Source organism: Taeniopygia guttata, chromosome 7, assembly GCF_048771995.1.
Source record: "Taeniopygia guttata chromosome 7, bTaeGut7.mat, whole genome shotgun sequence".
NCBI lineage: Eukaryota > Metazoa > Chordata > Aves > Passeriformes > Estrildidae > Taeniopygia > Taeniopygia guttata.
This window is the reverse complement of record NC_133032.1, coordinates 29336512-29359147: the sequence shown is the minus strand read 5'-3', so window position 1 is coordinate 29359147 and position 22636 is coordinate 29336512. Positions and strand designations below refer to the sequence as shown.

General features: G+C 45.7%; 2 protein-coding genes across 16 annotated transcripts in view; both read right to left on the bottom strand.

Annotated features, from left to right (window-relative positions):
• Positions 1–1479: 1479 nt before the first annotated feature.
• Positions 1480–3957, bottom strand: RPE (ribulose-5-phosphate-3-epimerase). Of its 3 annotated transcripts, none has more exons than XM_012575066.5 (6): positions 3795–3957; positions 3587–3666; positions 3371–3510; positions 2671–2805; positions 2442–2528; positions 1480–2035 (listed from the first exon to the last, which is right to left on the bottom strand). In XM_012575066.5, the coding sequence occupies exons 3-6, from the start codon at positions 3506–3508 to the stop codon at positions 1913–1915; spliced, it is 483 nt and encodes a 160-aa protein (XP_012430520.3). In that variant the 5' UTR covers positions 3509–3510; positions 3587–3666; positions 3795–3957; the 3' UTR covers positions 1480–1912. The 3 variants fall into 3 exon arrangements, with proteins under 3 accessions (XP_012430520.3, XP_002196985.3, XP_030133866.3); XM_002196949.6 differs by having other exon boundaries at positions 3784–3937; XM_030278006.4 differs by lacking the exon at positions 3587–3666 and having other exon boundaries at positions 3795–3926.
• Positions 3958–4264: 307 nt separating this feature from the next.
• The window catches only part of UNC80 (unc-80 homolog, NALCN channel complex subunit), a 122470-nt gene continuing 104098 nt past the window's right edge, over positions 4265–22636 (bottom strand). For 11 of the 13 annotated variants that reach the window (XM_030277990.4, XM_030277991.4, XM_072931644.1 and 8 more), the window contains 8 exons: positions 22382–22547; positions 21084–21263; positions 19532–19670; positions 17444–17500; positions 10876–10957; positions 9823–9934; positions 8485–8672; positions 4265–7452 (listed from right to left, as the gene is read on the bottom strand). In XM_030277990.4, the coding sequence (XP_030133850.3) occupies positions 7189–7452; positions 8485–8672; positions 9823–9934; positions 10876–10957; positions 17444–17500; positions 19532–19670; positions 21084–21263; positions 22382–22547 (1188 nt within the window). In that variant the 3' untranslated portion in view covers positions 4265–7188. The remainder of the gene's footprint in view (positions 7453–8484; positions 8673–9822; positions 9935–10875; positions 10958–17443; positions 17501–19531; positions 19671–21083; positions 21264–22381; positions 22548–22636) is intronic. The other 2 variants (XM_030277995.4, XM_030278001.4) reach the window with 1 other exon arrangement.

Genomic DNA, 22636 nt, shown 5'->3' with positions numbered 1-22636 from the left:
CCTACGAGTCAATGCAAGTGCAAACTTATCATCCTTAAAACAATTGCAAAATGGTTACAACCTATGAACAGAGAACATAACTTCCACAAAGCCTAGTACCATCAATTAACTAGCACAACTTGGATGTCACCCCCAAATTAATTAGGAAAACAGAAATAGTTTGATTACCCTTTCAACCCAGCTTACACTCAACTGCAGGAGGTTAGTATACTACAGCTGTTGTCCTACTGCTTTCAACAGCATGAAAAGCCAGACTCCACAACCTGAACTAGCATTTTCATTTCAGCTGGTGGCTGTCCAGTCTGCATTTTAGCTACCACAGCCATGACTGTCATGCATACACTAAACTCTACACTGGTTCTTTCCAGAAGCATGGATAAGCTACTCTAACACACATCCAACACCCTTGGGACTACAGCCTTCATGGCCAAGCTTGCTTTTGGCAAACCTCTTCTGAAATACCTCAGTACAATAGGTTCAGACAACTCCATTTTTCTTGTGCTAGTTCCCAAATGCGGCTGCGAGTGGAAACAGGAAGAAATTTGTTCACCTAAATCACAATTAACCATGCAGAAAAACAAGCCAGTTCAGCACTCTGAGATACTCCTGCAGTGTCTGAACTAGCCCTAGCTCCTGCTGCTCACCAAGGGCACTGCCCCTCGCTGGGGGCACCTCACAGGGCCTGGGCTCCGAGGGGCAGCACCAGCCCTGGCACTGCCTCAGCAGCTGCTGCAAACAGAACAGACCCAACTCTGGCCCTGTGCAAATTGCAGCTGCTGAGCCTCCTGGCCTGGCCTCCCAAGGCAGCAGACTGCAACCCTTCTGTAACTGCAACTTAAAGGAAAAATGCCACACAGAACACCATGAAATATTTAAGAGCCAGCAATGCTAATTAGAGCCATGGGAGAAAAGTCTGCCTGAAAATGGCCTGTTCAGTCTTCCTCTAGTCCACTGTAACTCACCTTTCATGTGCCCAAACAGGCCAGGCCTGTGGACACAGGAAATTGAAGGACTGATGACTGGTTCCACAAGCTGTTTTACAGACCCATCTGCAGGCATTTCAATCTACATAGCTCTTCAGCAGGTACCCTTTCTGTATGTCACCATCTTAATCATTTACTCAGACACATGTACGAACCGAGGAGATTGTGGAGCAAGAAAAAGCATATTACTTATCTGAAGAGTATTAAAGCAGCATTCTTCTGAGGAATTCCATCACTTCCAGGAATTTCAGACACAGCTGTCTTAACTGGCTATTTGAAAGGTAAGTGAGAAAATATTCCTTATTTCATGATCTGGTAAAGATGCTGCACTGACTTATCTGATGCTGGATTTCTATAGACTAAGTACTTCCAATGCAATAGAGGCAATTACAGGAACATTTCTACCATCACTGGGATTTTTTTTAGCCCTCTTAAGTTGCCTTTTCCCTAAACTTACCCCTAAACCCACTTATTTGTGACAGTCAGCTTCAAGAACTTAACACACCAAGGAAGGGGTGTTTAATGCAGTATTGGACAAAGTTTTGTAGGAATGCACAGATCAAATGACAAAATACAGACAGCAGAAGGCAGTTTGATTAAGAGTCTTCCACAAGAGAGATTCTTGTGGTGATGCTACACTCTTCTAGCAAGCAACAAACTGACTGTAGTTCAACCCAGTCAGCATTAGAGGTTGTGCCACAAAATTAGCCTCCACAAAATCAAGAGACAGGTTCAAACCATTGCATTTCCAACCCTGAAAGACAGCCAGAATGTTTCCACTGCTGCTTGCTTCGTTGCAGTGAAGGAATGATTCCTCTGTTCAGCAGCAAGAAGTTTCTGTAGTTGGTGTTCATCCAGCCCCCGCTTATGCACGAGAAAAGGGTTCTCCTGCACGCCCAGAGCCTTGTGGAACATGGCTTGGGCAAGTCTCATCGATCCAGACTGCGCTTCTGGGCTGCTTCTGAACACACGTTCCTCAGGAGGTTGATCACAGACCTGGGGTCTGCGCTCTTCATGATAGCGCTGCCAGACACAATCATGTTGGCACCTGCCTGGGAGACAGCAAACCCCTGCTCAGTCCGTGCCACACAGCCACTGCCTGCAAAACACCCGGGGAATTCTGGGCTGCTGTGCCAACAGCTGGGACACAGGTGACATACCCCTAACTGCAACCCAAGATCAAGTTCAGAATACACAGCTCTACCCCAAATATGTAATTTCTCCATCACATTGCTCCTATTTACATCAGCATAAAAGAAACAATCTTCTTTGGCTTAGGGGAGGCTTCAATAGCTACTACTAAAAAATAGGCACAAAATTAGACCTCAAAAAGATTTTGATATTAGATGTGTTTTACAGTTCCCTCTGAAAACTAAAAATTTCTCCTCAGATTTATTTTTTGGGAGTTGATAAGTCTCTCAGCACAGTGACTGAAAATGCTGTGCTGCAGCCTCTTACCTCTGCACACTTATGGATGGTGTCAGGCCCCACTCCTCCATCCACTTCTATATCCAAGGAGGGAAACTGTGTCCTGAGCCACTGAACCTGAGGAACCACAAAAAAAGCTGAGCACTGAGCTACCACCCTACAGCTTCTCATACACCTAGAAAAGGTTTATCTACTTCACTACTCCCTACTGTTAATTAGCTTTTAGCTCAATAAATAATGAAAGAGAAACATAGTTTACCTTTGGCATCATGTCTTCCATAAATTTCTGTCCTCCGAACCCAGGTTCTACTGTCATCACCAAAGCCATGTCTATCTGATTGGCCCAGGGTGCCAAGTGTTCAACTGTAGTGCCAGGCTTGATGGCCAAGCCAACCTGCAGAGACAGAAGCCAAATCCAAGGGCACCTTAGGGCAAGACTGGCCTGAGCTCATTACAGATACCTAGGAATGTATTTACACAACTGTGTAATGGCAGGAAGAACAGGCTTCTTTATTAAAAAATTCCAGATTCATGAAAATTGAAGACTGACTTCATGCACAGTGTGTGTTAGGGCTACATGTGCGGATCCAACAGCACCTGAAGTGGCAACAATGAGTTTTCCATAAAATAATGGAATCAAATCTTGAGTTGGAAGGGACCTACAACGCTCATCAAAGCCCGCTCCTGGCCCTACACTGACACCTCACCAATCTCACCCCGTGACTCAGAGACTTGTTCACACACTCCTGGAGCTCTGGCAGCCTTGGGGCTGTGACCATTCCCTGGGCAGCCTGTCCAGTGCCCAACCACCCTGTGGGGAAGAACCTTTTCCTGACACTCAGACCAAACCTCCCCTGACACAGCTGCAGGTTCCCTCAGGTCCTACCCCTGGTCACCACAGAGAACCTGCCAGCGAGGCAGCTGTTAGTTAAGCAGAGCACAATGTGTACTCCCCTCACCTTCATCCCATTCTCCCGAATGTCCTTTATCAGCGCCCCGGGGTTGTCGGCCGCTTCTAGATGGAAGGTGTACTGGTTTGCGCCGGCGACTGCCATGGGCTTCACCCACTGCTCGGGCGCGGCCACCATCATGTGCATGTCTGCAAGAGGAGAGCGAGCGGGCGGTGGGGCGCGTCCCGCGCCGAGGGGCAGCGCCCCGCAGCCCCCGGCCCTTACCGAAGAAGGGCTCCTGGCCCAGCCGCTTCCGCAGGCTCTCCACGACGGGGTGGCCGAAGGTGATGTTCGGGACGAAGTGTCTTGGGGCCGAAGAGAGAGACGCGCCCGCCCGCAGGTTACCCCGTGCCGGCCGGGAGGAGCGGGCCGCTCCGCCCGCCCCCCGCGCCCCTGCCGCTCCCGCCCGGCCCCGGCGTTACCCGTCCATTACATCCAGGTGCAGGTAGTCGGCCCCGCAGTCCAGCATGCGGCTGCACTCGGCGCCCAGCGCCGCCAGGTCGCTGTTGAGGATGGAGGGCCCGATGCGACACCCCGACGCCATGGCTGCGGCCGCGGCTGCTGCCGGGACGGGGGCGGGACGGCGGGCGGGGAGCGCCGGGGCGGCGCCCGCGCCATCTTGGGCCGCTGCTCCGCCCTGCCGCACAAGCCGCGCCCTCGACCCCAAACGGGCGGAAATTATAACAATAATAGTAGTCATAACCCTCGTGTGGGTGCTCTTAGGTTCCCGACCAAGTGTATTTTGTCCCCCCCAAAGCACAGGTCCGGCCCCCCGCGCGGGGCTGGCAGCAGGAGGGTAAACATGAACATGTCGGTATCCCGGAACAGAACCGCGTATGAAACCCCTCAGAGCGCCGGGCACCGACCGCGTTACGCAACACGCTCAAACACAGAACTCTGTCCTTTGCCGTCGTTCCTTTGTATTTAATCCTCGGGACAACGTTTGCATAAAATGCTGAGGCAACGGGACCGACTGACACGCGGACAAGACAGGCACAGCCGCACATTGCTGAACACGACATGCGCTTAAGGCGAGGTCTAACACTATGGAAAGCAGCAGCGTGTGTCTTCAGAGCAGAAATAACACCGCTTCTGGTACAGAGATACCGGAGGAAAGCACGAACCACCTAAAGTACTTCGTATGCCGCTCATCAGGACGGCATTAATTGCAACTGATAGGACAGTAAAAGGCAGCAGTCAGGCTGACGGATGGCCTGGCTGTGCCACCTCTGAGCACTCATCCCACAAAAGCAAAGCCAGCTGCCCAGCCACCTGCAGATTACATCATTTATAAGTTGCATTGATTTCTAGTAGGGTAGACATTAAAAAGAGGCATTTTAGTCCTTGCTATGGCTTACTACTGTGGATTCACCTGTGACACTGGAAACTTGAAACTTGAACGTTATATACACGGAATTAAATTAAGTAAATCACAGTTATTTTGTCATCTCTAGAGGAAAGTACTGTGGGAAGGCCTCTACTTTTCATTAAGGAAGATGCTTCCTCATTTTCTGCAGAAAAGGTCACTCTGTAAAGTGCACCATGAATTCTGTATGTGTTGTGTCCCAGCCGTTTCCTCAGCTCCTGCCTGAAGCTTTCCTCCCCCCAGACTGCCAGTGACCAAACCTACCTTGGGACTTGAAAGCGAAGCTGTGGATTTTTTCCTCATTTGTGCGTCAGTGTTAATAATAAAACTTAACATCTGGAATTCAGCAATTCTTGGAGTGACCTCTGAGCTAGGAGCTAATCTAAAGCAGCATCCTACAGGTAGCTGGCACAGGCTCCAGTGCACTAAGGAGATAAAAGCAGTACAGCATGTTTTGATCAGCAGAGGAAACAGTTTGTTATCCAGGACATCTGCTGGGACACTGTCACCTCTTACAAGACCAAGAACCCTTTGGAGCTGCATTACAGCACCACCTGTACATCATACAGCCCCAGATATGTGGGGGATAGAGGTGGTGCACTATAAAAATAGTTTGTTTTCCAGCCCTGCTGTTCCCAAGACATGCTGAGATTCTCCTTCTCTCACCAATGGAGTGGTAGCAGAGCACGCTCAGCACCTGGGACAAAAATGGCTTTTTCTCTCTTCAGAGGTTTAATGTGAGTGAGTTCCCTGCCCAGACTGGTGTGCACAGCTCCTGTCAAATGCGAGCATTTGGCAAATGCCAGGCAGCGCAGCCTAAGGCTCCATGGGCTTCAGAGGCTGAAACCTGCTGCCAGGTGTGTGGTTAATGCTCCTAGCCCCAGGAAAACCCGTGGGCTGCACTGAGCAGCAAGGCAGCCTCCATAGGGTAGCACTGCAACAGCTACTGCAGAGCCCCTGAGGAGAGCTGCAAGTCCTTTCTTTGGAGATGGCTACAAGGATACCATTTCCCTCCTTAGTAAGGCTGGTTTATGATGTGTGTGTCAAAACTGCAAGCCCTCAGAAGCCAAAGTGGTAATGAGCACATTTTAGATACTCTCAGGATGATCCAAAACATTTTCCTCTGCACAATAATGGCATGATTATAAACTCCAGTTAGTCTAACATGAGCCAAAAAAGGCAGTGTATGATTCCCAAGGGTATCTTTGGGCATTGCTGATGATTTCATGGTTTGTTTCACAGCTATTTTGCAGTTTGCCTGTCAGCAGCTAATGGCTAAATTCACATTTCAGTGTAATTCCATGATGCTGCAGAAAAACCCTTTAACTCAGCTGTGACTTCAGCTGATCCCCCCAGGGATCTCCACCTTCTATAAATGTTACATACATTTATCTAACACTTGCAGCCATGAAAGTTACATACATAAAATGGAACCTTTTAAAATACAATCTCAGCATGCCAAAAATAGATTCTTTCATCAAGTTTCTGCCCTGCAATATCCATCTTTTGTTTACAATGTACATATATATTTATATATATATATATAGTGACATGAAAATACCATATATAAATATTTACTTTAAATCCCTCTACGTACATCCAACAGCATCAGGGGAGCAGTTGCTTGGGACCAGAAGGTCCACGCATTCCAGATGCAGTTTCTTGGAATATTTTTTTAAACTCTGGAGATGAATAGCTCAGTACATTAAAGCAGGACAGTGTGGGTTATTTATACCACCTGCAGACCACTCAGCCCCTGCCCATCTATGTCTGTGGACAGCACATGCATTCCTGCTTATGCTATATACTGTATTTAGTTTTACAGAGAAAATATTTTTGTAGCACGAGGGCAATATTTTACAGAGTGGAATGGAACTAACAGACAAAAGTAAACTCAACTAAAGTCTGCAGTGCCAAAAAAAAAAAAAAAAAAAAAAAAGTCTAATTGCTTTATGGCGCTTATTTGTTGTTCTGCACGTTAGAAACAATGGTCCCAGGCTTGAGTAAATCAAGCTTTAGATTGGTACTTTCTGTCAGTGTTTTCACTGTTTTCAAAGTGGATTCAGCTGCTGTGTAGCCCTCCTCTCAAAAACGCTACAAAAATAAATCTCAGGCACAGCCTCAGAAGAGGCTTCTCTGTCTCACACAGTCCAACAGCCCATTACCCAGTGAGGCTGCTGGTCACAGTACATGGCTCTCAGATCAGGGCTCTGTGGACCACGTCTGCCTACACACCCCTGTCCTGAGAATTCTGTACCAATCCTTGGGTCCTGTGGTCCTGCCCTGAACTGAAAAGAGATCTCACAAATAGAAATGGGCCAGTCTATAGCAACTGGCTGATAGCTATTTCCTGCTTTTGGATAATAAAGTGCTTTTGCTTTAATTAGTTACTATTTAGCAGGGAACTCTAAGGAAAGGTAAACACCTCTTTCCTCCTCCCACTACTGTACTTCCCCACGAGTTAAACATGAGATTCATCTAGATCAACATCCGTCTCCCCAAGCTCCACGTGCGTGAAGCTGAAGTGAGTGGCCAGCAGAGGATTCTCCATGCCGTTGTCCTCGCTGATGTGCAGGACAGTGTCCCCATGCTGCAGCAAGCTGGTGGTCTCCAGGCCAGCGTAGTCCTCGGTGTCAGAGAGCTGCGTGGGAGGGGTGCTCTGTGCTGTTGCTGGCCCCAAGCCCTCCTCTTTCTCCTTCTCCTCCTCAGCAGAGAGTGCCTCGCTCTGCAGTTGAGGACAGCTGGTGGTCAGGCTCAGAGAAAGCAGGAGGGAGAGGGGGGGAAAAAGGAAAGGAAGGTCTATAAAGTATTTTCTCATTCAGATATACATTTTACCATAAAAAAACAGACACTTGCAGATTATAAATCCCTTAAAATTATACCTAACAATATACTTTTGCTGGTGAATCAAATTTACATCAAAGATCAGAAAGGTTATCTGATTTGAGTCATTAACACTCCCTCATTTAATCTTTTTTAGCATATGGCTTCAAATGGAGAGTAGGTTTACATTAGATATTAGGAAAAAATCCTTTATACTGAGTATAGTGTGGCACTGGAAAAGGTTTCCCAGAGAAGCTGTGACTGCCTCATCCCTGGAAGTCTTCAAGGCCAGGCTGGATGGGCTTGGAGCACCCTGGGCTAGTGGAAGGGGGTGGAATGAGTTCAAACCATTCTGTGATTCATTCTGTGATTCCAAAGACAGAGATCATTCATTTGTGCAAAAGACATAACCTCAAAAGACACTGGATATCTGGGTGTATAAAAGTTATCTCAGTGTCACTGATGTGCTGAAGGGATGAATGGGATTGTCCCTGCACCATCCTCAGTGGGGGCCAACACAGAAATATATTGGACAAGCAATTTCTTTTGCAATGTGGTGCTTAAACAGTCCTGAGGCTTTGATGGATTCCTTCCTAAGGGGGCATCTCTCAGGGAGCAAGCTGTGAAGACCTGTTGAGGACAGCTTGCCTTGGTGATTGGGTCCAGAAGGACACTGTATGATGGGAAGACGGAAAGGGAAGATACAGAAAATATATTTTCAAATTAAGAATTGTTGCATTGACCTGGAAAGGAATGGCTTTATAGAAGCAGGGGGCTTGACAGCAAACAGCCTGAAGAACAGCCACACTGGAGAGTTTGCTGTCTTTACCGTCCTGCCGGCTTTCACCACAGCGCTGTAATGCACCCGGCGCCTCCCCGTGCCTGGGACGGAGCAGTGGAGGGACACAGGCTACAAGCCCAGCAGTGACATTACCTGGCTGTGAAGATCAGCCACAACGACGGCAGGAGAGGAAGTCAGCCCAGGTTTGCTGAGGGGCTCCTGCTGGCCGCTGGCCTGGGGGCTGCTGTGGCTGCAGCCCGGCTGCTGCGGCGGGTCCACGGCACCCGCTGGGGGTGCCTCAGGCTGGGCCTCAGTGAACGTCACAGACCGCTTCTGCTCCGCTGCAGGTGCAAAGCCCAGAAAATTCAGGGTTACAGTTCGGGAAGAAATACACAAGGAAAGAAGAGAGAGAATCCCTGCGGGTTTTACAACTAAGACAGGATTTGTGAGTCCTTCCATCTTTATAGAAGCTGTCTAATCTGCATCTAATCTAGAAGTCTTTTACCCTGGGTTTCCAATACAGCCACAGCAAGACTCTGGGATCTCTTGAAGTCTGACCAGCACACCTGTCCTTGTCATGGCTTGGTGAGAAAAATACCACCCATAACATCTTTCCATTCCAGAAGAATACACTGAGTTCAATTCCCATGTGATGCCCTCAAATAAAAAAGAAAAACTGATATGCAAAAAGATAAGAGAATTGCCCAAGGTTTTGCTGAAAATCTAAAAAAAAAGTGCAACAGATAACCCCTCATTCCTGCAGACTGAGTCCACTAGCCAGGAATAACAGAACAGTCTTTACTCAGTGTAAGACTGCTAGACTAAAAACTTAAGAGTAAAACTCATATTCCCATTCCTCCTTTTAATAATTTTTGTTAACTTTTGTGTTTCAAACATCTCCAGCAGTGGTGTTGCCCCATCACACTCCTGCTGAAATCCAGCAAGTTCACAAGTAACCTTTGCTATTGGAGATGTTTCCTCCAAAGCTCACTGCTCACTTCAGATGGTACAGAATACAGCCACCTGCTCAGCTTGGCAGTGCTGACTCCTGGAAACATACAGCACAGACTGAAACTGTCCTACATTCATTTCCATATACAGCCCTTAGAGCTCTGTACTGCTAAGCTTATGATGGGACCAGTCCTTCTTTCTGCTCCTCTCAATAGCATCTTCCAAACTTGCTCATCTGGAGGTTTTGGATGAGGTATCCTGACTAGAGGAAACCCATCCTATAAATTCTCCACAGCTCTTGGAAACAAGATCATTCATTGTCCATGTCCTGTTTGACCTTGAAAACCTCTGGAGAAACCATCAGAGTGGTTTGAGGGGGTGGATTTCTGATAGGATATCCATGCACTAGGAAAAAGTATAAAGCTGCTGGGACTTCACTTTAATGTAAGCTAGTAACAACCTACTACTCCTTTAAGCTAAAACACAGCATTTTCTACTTTCCAGTGTGAGTCTGGCTCTGGAAATGCAGCAGTGCCCTACCACAGGGTTTTGGCTTTGGCTGGATGCTCCGTCTCGTGGTTGAAAGACGAGCTCCGTGACGGCTCCGAGGTTCGGTTTGAGTCTTCTGACGGGACAGCAGCGGTCGTCGAAGCTAAACATTGGAACAGAGTTAGGCTGATGTATGGTCACATATTGCACAGCTTCTGCTCTGAAACAAGAGCACATCATCGCTGTCTGTACCTCTGATGTCCCCTCACTCTACTTTTAGCAGATATGTGTTTTAAAGTTTCCATGGCTCACACATTTCCTTCACATGAACTACTGGGCTTTGTGCTTTTTCAGTTTCAACACTGAATGTAATGCAGGGCAGGTTGTGTGACCACCATTTAATAATAGTAATAAGAAAAAAGCCTGCAGAGGACTGTGACATTCACATTCTCTGGATAGAGAGACATAATTCTGTCTCTCAGGATTTCTTGGAGAAGCACAGAGAGAAGAAGATAAAACAATCTTTATCTCTGCTCCTGTGCTTTCCCCATGTGGAATGTGGTGTGGAGATTGTTTACCTGAGGAATGTGGTATGGATATTGCTTACCTGCAGTGATTGCTGGGTTGGATTCTGGTGAAGGGTGTTTGGGTTCAGTGACCAATTGGATCCAGCTGTGGCTCGGACTCTCAGCAGAGAGTCATGGGTTTGAGTTAGGTGAGTAATATGTAGAATAGTACAGTATCTGTTTAAATAGTACATTCATGTAATATAGTATAGTTTTAATGAAGCTATCCTTCAGCCTTCTGATCTGGAGCCAGACATCAGCATTTCTTCCCTGCGCTGGGGTTCACTGCATTTTACTATAGAGGACAAAACTGAGGAACTGAAAACAAAGGGCAGCTCTTCTCTTAGGGATTTGCCTGGCTTCACACCTACGATTTGTGCTATGGCTCCTGCTAAGTCAAGGCACTGCCCTAGTATAGCAAAAATTAGGTAGAAGGGACACATCACATCCACACATCATGTCCAAACAGCCCCACACAAGAAAAGCCAAACCAAATCCCACAGCAGGAGAGAAGGTTTGTTACTGCCTGTGTCCTCACCTGCCGCAGGCCTCTCTTCCGCCCCAGGGGCTGCTGCAGGAGGAGGTTCTGCTGTCCTGGCTCGCTCTGCACACTTGCCACCCTGTGAGAGGTTGACAGCATTAGGCCAAGTACAGAAGCACGCTGCATAACTAGTAGGTGTCCTGGCAATTGGGACCGAAGTAAATAAATAAACAAGAGATTGACCAACCACTAATGGCACAGTCACTTCAAAGAGCAGCACTATCTTTGAAGGATGGGAGGGGACATGTCTATTGGGTTGTGGCTTCCGGGGCTTAGGAAAGGGTGGGAGGTGGAGTCATGGTATTCAGGACTTGGCCACGCACAGGTAGCATCCAAATATAAATAACTGCAGATTTCAGTTTTCAGTCATTGATTGATGCATCCCACTGAGCAGCACTCACTTCTCTGCATCCTTTGCCACATCAGTGAAGGCAGGAACATCACCTTCCTAGCTCAAAAGCCTTCTTGTTTGCTTTTCCTTTATTCAAGGATAATGTTGTAAAAGCCTCATTTTTTTCTTCCCAAATAAGACTCCATGGCCTCATCAAAATTTTGTCATCTTGTTTTAATTTCAATTTAAGTCAACAAACAAAAAACAAACGCAAAGTGACAAAGGATCCGTTCACATAATGGATGCATGAGTTATGTGAGCAAGGCCCCACACTCAACACTTGCAGCCTCAAGTCTTTTTGTGACTAACAAACAAAAGAGACAAGTAAACAAAAATTAGATAGACAGACAGACAGAGCTTTTTGGTTTTTAATATACTGGCACAAAATATCTGAAAACCTGCAGTAGAAGAAACTTTAGCAATAAAACATACTCGGCTATGTGCCATCTCATACTGCCATTCAACTGACCATTCAGCCTACTTAATAGAAAAATACCAACCTCCCCTCATTTTTATCAAAACACTGTATTCCTCCAAACACTGGACATATAGCAGTCACAAAACACTTTAATTGAGAGACTTATGACTACAGTAGTCACTAACAGTTAAGACAGAGTTCTTTTAACTCAGGCAGCTGCTTTTTTTAAGCCAGACTGGAATCCACTGAGCGACAGGTCCTATTTAGGCAACTTGCAGCTATAGCTGGTATATACAGTGTTCAAGATTCAGTATTGCAATCCATTTTGTCTTTGGCATGCATTAACCTAAAGGAAAACAACATTCTTTTCTCTAGATACATCCTTGGACCTCCCTGGAATTTGTCAGTACCCCCAAGAAAATGAAGGCTAATCATCTGACCATGCAGGGGTGGAGGAAGAAGACAAACCTAGGGACATGGTCAGACCAGACATGGAGGATAGCTGTGGAGAGGCTTGAAAAGCTTTGTCTTCTGAGCAGCTCATTCTTCACTTGGGCAGAATTTACCGATTGTCCTTACAAGGTTTGGCAGAACAGAACATGGAGGGTTTCCTGCTCTGCTTTGAGGCTGTTGGGGTTTAGGATTTTTCCTTTTGTTTCTTTCTCTAATGGAATTTTGTCCCATCTCTTGCTAAGAAACCATACAACCTATATGTACGAGAGACAAGAGAAGTTTCCTCTCTTAAATGAGAGTTTTCTCTTGGAGGGGCAGAGATGCCAGGCGAATTGGGCTGGGGGGAAGGGCCTGGCACGGCTCCTGGCTCTCTGGGTTTGGGAGGAGGACAGTGGGGCTGCTGCTTGGGGAGGGAATTCACTGCTGCTGCCAGAGCCCAGCCCTGCCCTGTTTTCTCCTACCCCAGCTGAGCATTTGCTTGTGAGAGCTGCCATTGAGCTGGGACCGCCACTGCTGGTGAGGGACAGTGCGGGCCCGCAGCGCCTTTGCCTGAAAGCCTCTTTTACCTTCTAACTTATAGTAACTTGGAGGGAGGGGATCGTATTTCCCATTCCAAGGGAAGTTCCTGCTTCCCTTGGCAGACACCTGTCTTTCAAACCAAGACAAAGTCTGGTTACCTGAACTGAAAGCCTTATTCCTTCTTGCCTTTCATTTAAACTAATGCCAGACTTTGCCCTGAATCATATCTGTGTGTTTCTACCACTTCTGCAGGGGAGACAGTGAGAAACTTCAAAGGAGAGAGACATCTTGGGACCCTGAAGCTGTTTATCTTTTGATTGACGGACTATAGCCTAATAATCCTGGGCATGCCCTCAGCAATCTCACCACAGCTGCAGTGCCTTGGAAAAAGAGGAAAAGCTTCAGCAAGCTCAAAGCCAAAAAAAACCCAAGATATATTTGAGTCCTTTTCTTCCTTAGATAGGTCTTCCAAATGAAGTCATTAATCCCTGGAACATATATCCCAGTTTTTCCATAGCATGTTGTCGTGCTTTACATACCAAGCATCCCAAACACCACACAAACACCTGCCTAGGGATAAGCAGAGCCCTTAGAGTTACCTCCTGTTAGTAGAGGTGTGTTCTTGACTCAGTGACTGCAGCACATATGACAGGTAAGTCCAAAAGCATCACATCATTATCATTCCTTATTAAAGCAATGAGACTGCACTTAAATTAGTCTTTGTATTTGTGACCCAGACTACCTGAAATTGCTTGGTGAATTTCCTTAATCTTCTGTTTGTAGGATTACATAAAAACTTATTCTTCTGAATTTCTAGAAGCTTTTACAGTGGTTACCACTATGTGAGTGAAGTAGGAATTAGCTGGAGAAGTGTTGGAACCCTAGAAAGAGCCTACTATTCCAACAGTTTCTTGCAAAAAAAATGTCTACTAGACTAGCTTGAAAAAACTGTTACGATTTTTGATGAAGGAACTCTTAGTTCTGTGAGGAAAGAGACATGACTGTAGCATAAAGACTGCAATTATATTCAATACAAAATGGTCTACAGTGCTGAAACAAACTCACTTCACGTGTGATATGAAAACACTTGAAAAAGTCCTTAGATAACAGGTAAACATGGACTGTGTGAGGGCACAGAGGCTATACATGAGATAAAAACTATTCCCATGCACTGAACACAAACAATAGGCAAGCAGAAAAAAAGCTGGACTTCGTGTCTTCCTGCTGGAGTCTGGGATTTTCAGCCTGGTTTATCACATAAGTGAAATGAGTTAGGTGACCTGGTGGATACTTGCTTCCAGTACTGAATCGTAACACAAATTGGTATAATCTGGGATGATCTTTCAAGCTAAAATTGCAGACACCTATTGCAGGGAAATGTTGGACCCAAGAACAGCTGAGTTGTGCAGAGCTGCCTGTGCACAACACAGTCCTGCTGTGGCTGGGGCTCTCTGTCCCCCCATTTTGAAGAAGGAAAGAGAGAAGGAGAATGATAAAGACTACAAATTGCAGACGAGTGACTGGATTTTCAGCTACACGCTTTCTCTTCATGAGGGCTTGTGAGGGTTTCTTTTCACATCAGAGAACAGAACTACCCATCTTGTTTCTGTGAAAAGGAGCATGGCAGCAGAGGGTTGGCTTTGTGCATCCTGCCCTCCCTCCTTTTCTGTCTCTCCTTGTTTATAGACCTAACCAGGAATACACTGTTTTTCTGACAGCCCGTGGAACCCAGCCAAGGAAACCAAATCAAGTGCCTTTTCAGCTGACAGTATATTTCCCCCACCCATGGCAATCTGATCTACAAGAACAGTTTTTCCAAAGGACATAAGCCACATTTATTTGGGCAATAAGAAAAAAGATTGTTTTTTTCCTGCCCAACACAGAGATGCACTGTCACTGAGTATCTCTGTTAGGAGTTTACTTGCACACTAATGTTACTCCCATAATATAGGGCAGAGGTGAGCCAAAGATCAAACCAACCCAAATTTATGAATACATGCTGCCAGCACTACAAGGAATGACAGACAGTGCAGTCACACAGTGGGGGCCAAACCAAACTTTGTTGGGTTGGCAAGTAAAAGAAGTGATGCTCAGGAATTACAAGAAAAACTAACCATGCAGGCAAAACCAGACAAACAAACAAACTCCCACCAAACAACAAAAACCCAAACATAAACAAAATCAACCAAACCAAACAGGACAAAGGAAGCAATGAGTTTCAATGTCTATTAGAGAGATGTACATGCTTGCTACTCCACCATGGTAGACACTTTGTGTCCCTAGACATACAGTTAGAGGGTTGGTGCACAAAGGCAGTGGAGAATGGGTTAAATATATTGTATTTCCAGATACATCCCAGCCCAGTTAGCATTAAATCTGCTGCTGCAATTGCCCTGGCAATGTGGATATAGTCTGATTTTTCCTGTTAGGAGCCATTAAGCTAGGATAGGCACAAACATTACAGAGAAATGTGTTTGTGCAACATATTTCCATTACAGTAGCTTCACCTTTTTCCTTTCTGATTTGGGAAAATATCCTGTCATCTCAGATTGTAACCACTACAGATCAAGATGCTCTTCAGCCCTGTACCCCAAGCTGAGCACTTCAGTGCTCTCCCCTTCCTGCCTTCCCCGCTTTTCTTCAAGGCTGTGTCTAATTGCTGTAGAACAATGGGAAACAGATTTTATTATTTTCGTATTTGTCACAATTTAATTTAAGACTCCTACCTTCCATAAGGGTCTAGTCCCTAGTGAATATTGTTTATTTCTTTATCTGAGTTATGACTAAACACCAGCTTGTGAATTCAGAAGGTGATCCTAAAAAGTTATCAGTGTGCACCAGCCAAAATCAAAGTTATATCAGAAAAACTCAAGCCTGCTTTATTCAGAACTGATGTTTTTGAATGTAAAAACAAATTAACTCTTCACTATAATCCCCATAGCACAATAAGCTTCTGCAACATCTGCTTTATTACTTCTGTCCTTTAGAGGAGGAATCCAATTTTCATATTTAACAATGCAGTTGAAACATCTTTCCATCCTCACAGAGATCTAACCTAACCATTTTAGATGTATTTGCAGTGTCTTCATTCCTTCTTAAGGCTTAGCAGCCCTGGTACCCATCCTTAAGACATAAATGCCTGCTTCTTGAAAAGGATAATAAACCTCAGCAGAACTGACTCCCAAGTGCATCTGCTCACCCATTTGCTTTATGAGATCTCTGTACCATAGAGCAGGGTGGAGGATAGTGTCCTGGTCCCTAGAGAAAATTTTGGTGACAGGAATGAATAGGAACCCACTCTGCAGCTGGTTACATTTCAGGGTTCAGAACAAATTATCATGTTTGAACACATTTATTGACTTAGGTGTCTCATAGTGCTTAGCCTTACCATTGTAATTAGGAGTGGCTACCCATTACTTAACAAGATCAAAACATTTCAAAACCAGCACTGATGTAACCAAGTATCAGGTTATTATGACCTTAGCTCAGATACAGACCTTCCCCTTTATCCTCTTAAAAGACTGTAGTGAGTTTTTAGTGCTGCTAAAAGGGAAGTTCTTTGATTTTTCTTCACCTCTTTAGCTCAGACCATGCAGTCAGTCCACCTCTCTTTGTCAAAAAACCAGGTAACAGTACTCCTGCCTCTGCCAAGGAGCTGCTGTCTTTTCCTGACCCATCACAGATCCGTCTGCCAGAGCAGGGCTCACACACACAAAGGACACCATGTTGCATGGAATGAACTCGGTGACAGCACTGATGATAAACTCTCCTTCTGTCAGCTCAGGAGAGCGAACAAACAGACACAGCAGCCTGTCCCCATCCCAAAAAGCCACTACCAGCATGAAAACCCAAGCTAATGGAACAGCAACCATCCACACAAACGCCTCTCAACATATCCACAGCTTCCACTGGTGCAGGGATGAAATAGCAAGTTACCCTCTGTGTTGCCAATGTACAGGGCTGTGTTCTCCTGGGAGGAGACAGGGATGCTCTTGGGACTAACAACAGCTCTCCAGCCTCAAGAGGATGGGTTGAGAGGCGGGAGCACAGCAGCAGGGCAGGAGAATGATTAACATGATCTGGGTGTTAAAGGTGCAGCCTTCCCTTTGAAGTTCACTCCTGACCCGTTTGTTTGCTCCCCTGTCTATGGGTAATGAGGAACAGCTAGACCTGAACTCCAGCACTGACAGAGCCATTTTAGATATGTATTTATAGTGTCCACCTGCAAGACTTCTAAGGTGTCATTTGAGAATTGAAAATGCTTTGAAAAATTAATGAGAATTATTGTAAAGCACCCACACAACACTATATTCCACAGGACTTACCATAATTAGTTTTATCAGTGAATGGTAAAAAACCTCAGATTGATATTAAGTCTTTTGTGGTGATAGCATTGTGAGATGAATGAAAAAAACAGATGTCTCCATTTTACATAAGCCATCAGACTAATGCTTATAATAGGATACAGCTAATGCCTCATGGATCATCTTTCTCATGCCTTTCTAGCAATTGTTAAACAAGGGGAAAACCTCAAGGCCAGCCTGCTGCTTCTTTCACTACAGCTTTTTCTTTCCCCTTCTCCTTAGCCTTCTCAAAGTTATTGGCAATCAAAGCTGAAAACTGAAGGTGGGTTGCTACATCTTTGACTTGCAGGCCTGAATATTGATGAGCCACAAGAGACAGAGATGGAGAGAGTGACAAAAGGTGAGGGGAAGAGACAGAAGGTTGGAAACAGCTCGTTTCCCAGCACACACACTGACAGACAGGTAGTGTTCACACTGTACCTAGAGAGGCTGCCCTCAGTGGCCAGGCTCGGGGAGTCATCGAGGACATTAGGTTCACTGCAGGAGGGGCAGGGAGATTAAGAATTTAGGGAAAGAAAATGCAAAAAAGCATGCGCTTGTCTCTGTTTGCAAGGGAAAAAAAAAATATCAACGGAATAAAAAAGGTAAAAAAAGGACGGTAACATTAATTGGTCTCACACGCTCAACGGCACATATGACTCAGAGGAGCTGAAAGAACATCTGGTAACAGGAGCTGTCTTTAGAGAGAGTTCACACTGCATGAAGCCTTCTACATCTCTGCTGAGATCTGGGGAGCTGAAAAGTTCAACAGGATGTTTTTCTAAAAGAAATAAGGCAGGGAACTGTTTCCAAAGCTATTTTCCTGCAGCATTTTGATTTATTTCATTTCTATTTACTTTCAGCTTCATAGAAAGTCTTTTTCCTTCACCATGAGCCACTCCTTCCTTGAGGGAGGGCTGATCTATCTCCCATGAGGTGTAGACCACTCTCTTGGTGAACTCTAAGGATAAACATCTGGGAAACAAGGTCTTATAGTGCAATGAAACTGTAAATAAACAGCTGGCAAGGATCTTGGCAAAGGGACACAATTCCAATGCTTTTCTGCAATGCAGCCATCAGGCAGGAGCAGCCTGCTCAGGCCATAGGAAAAACATGAATGAAAGAAAGAAAGAAGGAAGGAAAGTAGTCTGCTGGGTTACCAGCAGGAAAGCAGTAATAATATTACTTAGCATTAATTAGCTCACATTTGTGAGGCAGTCTGAAAGCCCAGAGAACATCCATAACTCAAAGGGCATGATGTTGAGGACTATGATTATGCTTGCTGAGCTGGTCCTTCCCCTCCCCAGATGAAAAGTGATTCTCCTGCTATACCATACACTTAAAAATTAGAGAAGCTCTGTGTTAATTAAAGTCTTTCTTTCTCAGCATCACCATGATTTGGGATAGCACAAAGCAAACATTGCTCTCAGTCAGCTGTGACTCTTATGAAGTTTATGCATTGAAGATGGTAGTGAAAGATTGAGGAAAATGCAGTCTTGCATATTAATTTTTCAAGGAACAAAGGGACTGAATCAACTGTGTTCAAGAGTCAAATGAGTTCCTGTAAGACCTTTTGTGAAAACTCACAGATAAAATCTGTGTAACTTCTCCTATCTCTGCTGGTAGGTACCACAGCTGTTAATTTTCCTTTATCTATCCAGGTTATTTCTTTAACTCCAAGCAAGAATGAGGAGGCAACAATGTTGTTTGATTCTTCCAGGGGTGGTCAAGACATAATATAGAATATATTCTTTAAAGGTTCAAAGGAAATAACATAAATTAGTATGTCCATTGTCAGATATCCTTGGATAACTATGTAATGGACAAATAAAACAATAAACATTGCTTATTTAGGAAAAAAAAAAACTAAAAAACAAAAAACAACATCTAAATGCAAAACCTCTCTCCACATCTTTTAAAGATGAACATTTCCCAACAGGCTCTTTCTCACCATTCCATGTCAACCAGGAGTAAGGCATTCAAAGTTATTAGTATCAACAAGTATTTGAGGTTTAAAACAGTATTAAATCCCATCTTTGAACATAGCATTTAGTTTCTGTGATGAGCTAGTTACTGTTCTAGGAAGGACAAAGAACACATGGAAGAAAACAAAGTAAATCAAACTGCCTCTGTCCCTCTTTCCCAGCTTCTCAAAAAAAGAAGTTTTTTCCTCCCCATTTCCCTACACAAACTGGATATGGTCTCCTGTTTCGATGAATACCCCAAAACCACATTTCCTTTTGCTGTTCAGTGGTAGCAGAGAAAAATAGTAATGTGGAGTGTTTCTGAAACTGTTTAAGAGGGAGGTCGCTGGGGATAACAGCTTGTTCTTAGGGAGCCTACACAGCACAGATCACCCTGGAAAATCATTATTTCCAACCCTGCACCCTTGGTCCAACACTATTCCAGGAGGAATAAATTTAGCATCACTATGCTGGCACCAATTCCACTATCCCACCTCTGTGATGTACCTGGGCCATTTCTGCTCTTGTTATTAAAATGGGAAAGGTGAAAAGCCCATGTTTTTACCTTTGGCTGGGTAACATGCCCACCTCAGCCTGAGGTGCAGACATGCTGGAGAGATGGCTGGAGAACCTCCTCCTCCCAATGGCACCCATAAGGTATGTTTCTTGTTCACTTACCACACTGGGCATGCTCAAGGAGTCATCTAGAAAGAGAGAAAAAAAACGGAAAGGAGAGGAAACAACCACCCAAACCCCACCTGCATCTTAACAGTTGTTAAGAGGTAACAGGATGCCAAAGGAGTACCCAGCATTCACTTACCAGGAGCTCAAGCCTGCAAATTGGAATATTCTATTAGATTTTATAGCCAGTGTACAGAAAGACATACTCATAAATCTCTGCAGGATGAGGAACCTGACAAACATGTGGCAGAGATTTATGTATTCTTACAGCTTAAATGGTTCTCAGGAAAACATGCTTGCAGAATTCAGCTTCCACTAGGGATTAATTCCTGTGATTAATAAAATTGGTTGTTAATATGCAGTGTTTCCAGCATAAAAGTTGTAACTGGGCGTTTTCCTGTGAAATAAACTTGTCCTATGATCTGCAAAGCACTGTGACAAAAAAGCCAAAATACCTGACAGCAAAATGCAGATCTGACACCCTTCAACTTCCTTCAGGACATGCATTTTAAAATGTCACAAAAAATTTGGATAAATTGACTCAAATATACTGCAAAAGAATTATGCAGACAGCTGGATTGCAATCAGGACTGCATGAAACTTACAGTGCTGTTTCAAATTTTCTCAAGTATCCAGAAAGAAATTACTTTCTTGTGGGTTTTGCCACAGCAAATTGTTAATTACAAGTAAAGAAAACAAAGGGATGGGTTGTGTAATTTTCTCTCCTCTTTTTGACCTTTTTTTCAATTCTGATGTACTGAAATATTTTACAGCAGTGTTTATCCAAGGCAGGGCTGAGGAAATGCCTCAGTTCATACAGGAAGATGGCACTTACTGTTCCACAGAGTGGCTCAGAGTTAATCTGAGGCTGAAACCATATTTTGCCACAGTGAGTAAATATCTGAACAATGTATAAGCAGTACAGCTCTGGGTGGATTGCACAAAGTTTAGTGGTGAACTCAGCTGAAATGAAGTTGGGCTGAACCTGCAAAGTTTCAGGCTAACTGCTCTTTCCCAAAAGGCAGTTCTGCCGTAACTGCACGGGCCTTTCTTTTGAGCCCCCATTTTCACTCCTTCTGTTTGATGCTTTTGGGGCTCCTGCAGGAACAGGATCCTAACTACAGAGCCCCTGCCCACTCTCATGATGGCCAGAGAGAGGCCTGGCTGCCAAATGCCTTGTCAGCACTGTGATGACTGCACATCTCAGACACTAAAAGTCTCCGTGTGCCCTCCCCTTTGCTCTGTCACAGCTCAGAAGGCAATGAAGAGCTATTTTACAACCCAAACTTTAACACCATGTACCAGCTGCTCAACCTCATCCTCCTGTGGGCCTTTTATTAACACTGGGACAGGGGCAACTGCGCTCCCCTCCCAGATGGCCTCTGGGCACCAAGAAAACATCTTCAGTGTTCGGGGCTTCGTATCTGGCCACGTACTTTCTTCATCCTCCTCATCGGTGCGGCTGAGCGTGTCCTGCGAGGCCTGCTGGGAGGGCTCGCTGTCCTGCTCCCACACCGTGCCCGTGCCCGTGTTGGAGCGGGACATGGTGGCCAGGCTCAGGCGGTAGGCAGACGTGGAGGTGCCCACGGTGCTGACAGATGTCTTCCCTTGGTAAGCTGCAAAAGAGGGGGAAAAACAAACCCAAGTCAGTGGTGGCACTGGAGGTCAACAGCAAGCCAAGCATTCCTGTCCTATCGGACACTTCTTCTGCCTGGACTAGTCAGGCAGGGGAACCTTCTCACCCTCTGCAAATTCCTGACAGGAGGGTGGAGCGACAGGACAAGAGGAAATGGCCTCAGGCTGCAGCAGGGCAGGCTCAGGCTGGACAGGAGGAATTTCTTCATGGAAAGGGTTGCTAAGTATTAGAATGGGCTGCCCAGGGTGGTGGTGGAGTCACCATCCCTGGAGGTGTTCAGGAAATGACTGGACTTTGGACTTGGTGCCATAGTCTAGATTACAAGGTTGACAAGATCAGTAAAGGTTGACCTTGATGATCTCAGAGGTCTTTTCCAACCTTAATGATTCTGTGATACTGTGACCAGGCTGGCAAAGCTGATAAAACACTAGCAGCTGCCTTGCTCACCTCACCTTTCCAAAATCTCCGTTTTACTTATGCAGCCTGACTTTCACAACCGGTATTATACAGATCGACTTCAACATTTAGAAACAAGGCAATTTATTGCCAAGGAAAAAAGACTGAAGCATTTCCTCATGAATTTGTTTTCCTAAGAACAAAACACATCAGCCGCTTGCCACGTGTGAGCAGCGGCTGCCATCTCGTGGCAGCAGGGGTGGCCGTCACTGCAGAAAAGTCTCCCCTTGTGCAGGAGAGAATTCTGAAGCGCCCCATCAGCTCAGGGATGCCGATCTGGATGTCCAACTAGAGAAAAAGAGACCAGGAGAAAGATCTGCTTCTGCCGAACAGCCAGCCCTTTCTGCACAAGGAGCTTTGGCTTTACAGTGGCATGGAGGGGCCCACTGGGCTGGGGCTGCACAAGCCAGCTGAGACTGGAACAGAGACTCAGGCTTGGTGTAAAAATAGGTGCATTTCACAACTAACCTGCACTTCTGTTGGCTGCTCAGTGGCAAGGCTGAGCATAAGCTCCGGGGCAGGCTGGCAGGGTGTGTGTGGATTACCCCATTCCCATTTTAGGCAGAGGCCAGCTCTGCCTCACAAGTTCCTGCAGAGCAAGCAGCTGTCTGGGCTGGGCTGGGCTCTCCCTGCCTGCCTTACCAGAGCCGCTGTGCACGGCCTCCTTCAGGATCTTCAGCTCGTTGTTGAACTCGGCGATGAGGGAGCTCTTGCAGAGCGGGCGCGGGATGAAGCGCCGCTCCAGCTGGTCCGAGATGTGCTGCCGGGCTGTCAGCTCCTCGTGGTTCTCAGCTGGCTGGGCCAGCAGCTGCAAAATGGGCATGAGTTAGCATTGCAGGAACTGGGACTAGTCTCCAGACTAGCGTGAGCCTGCAGCCAGCAGCCTTTGTAGTCAAG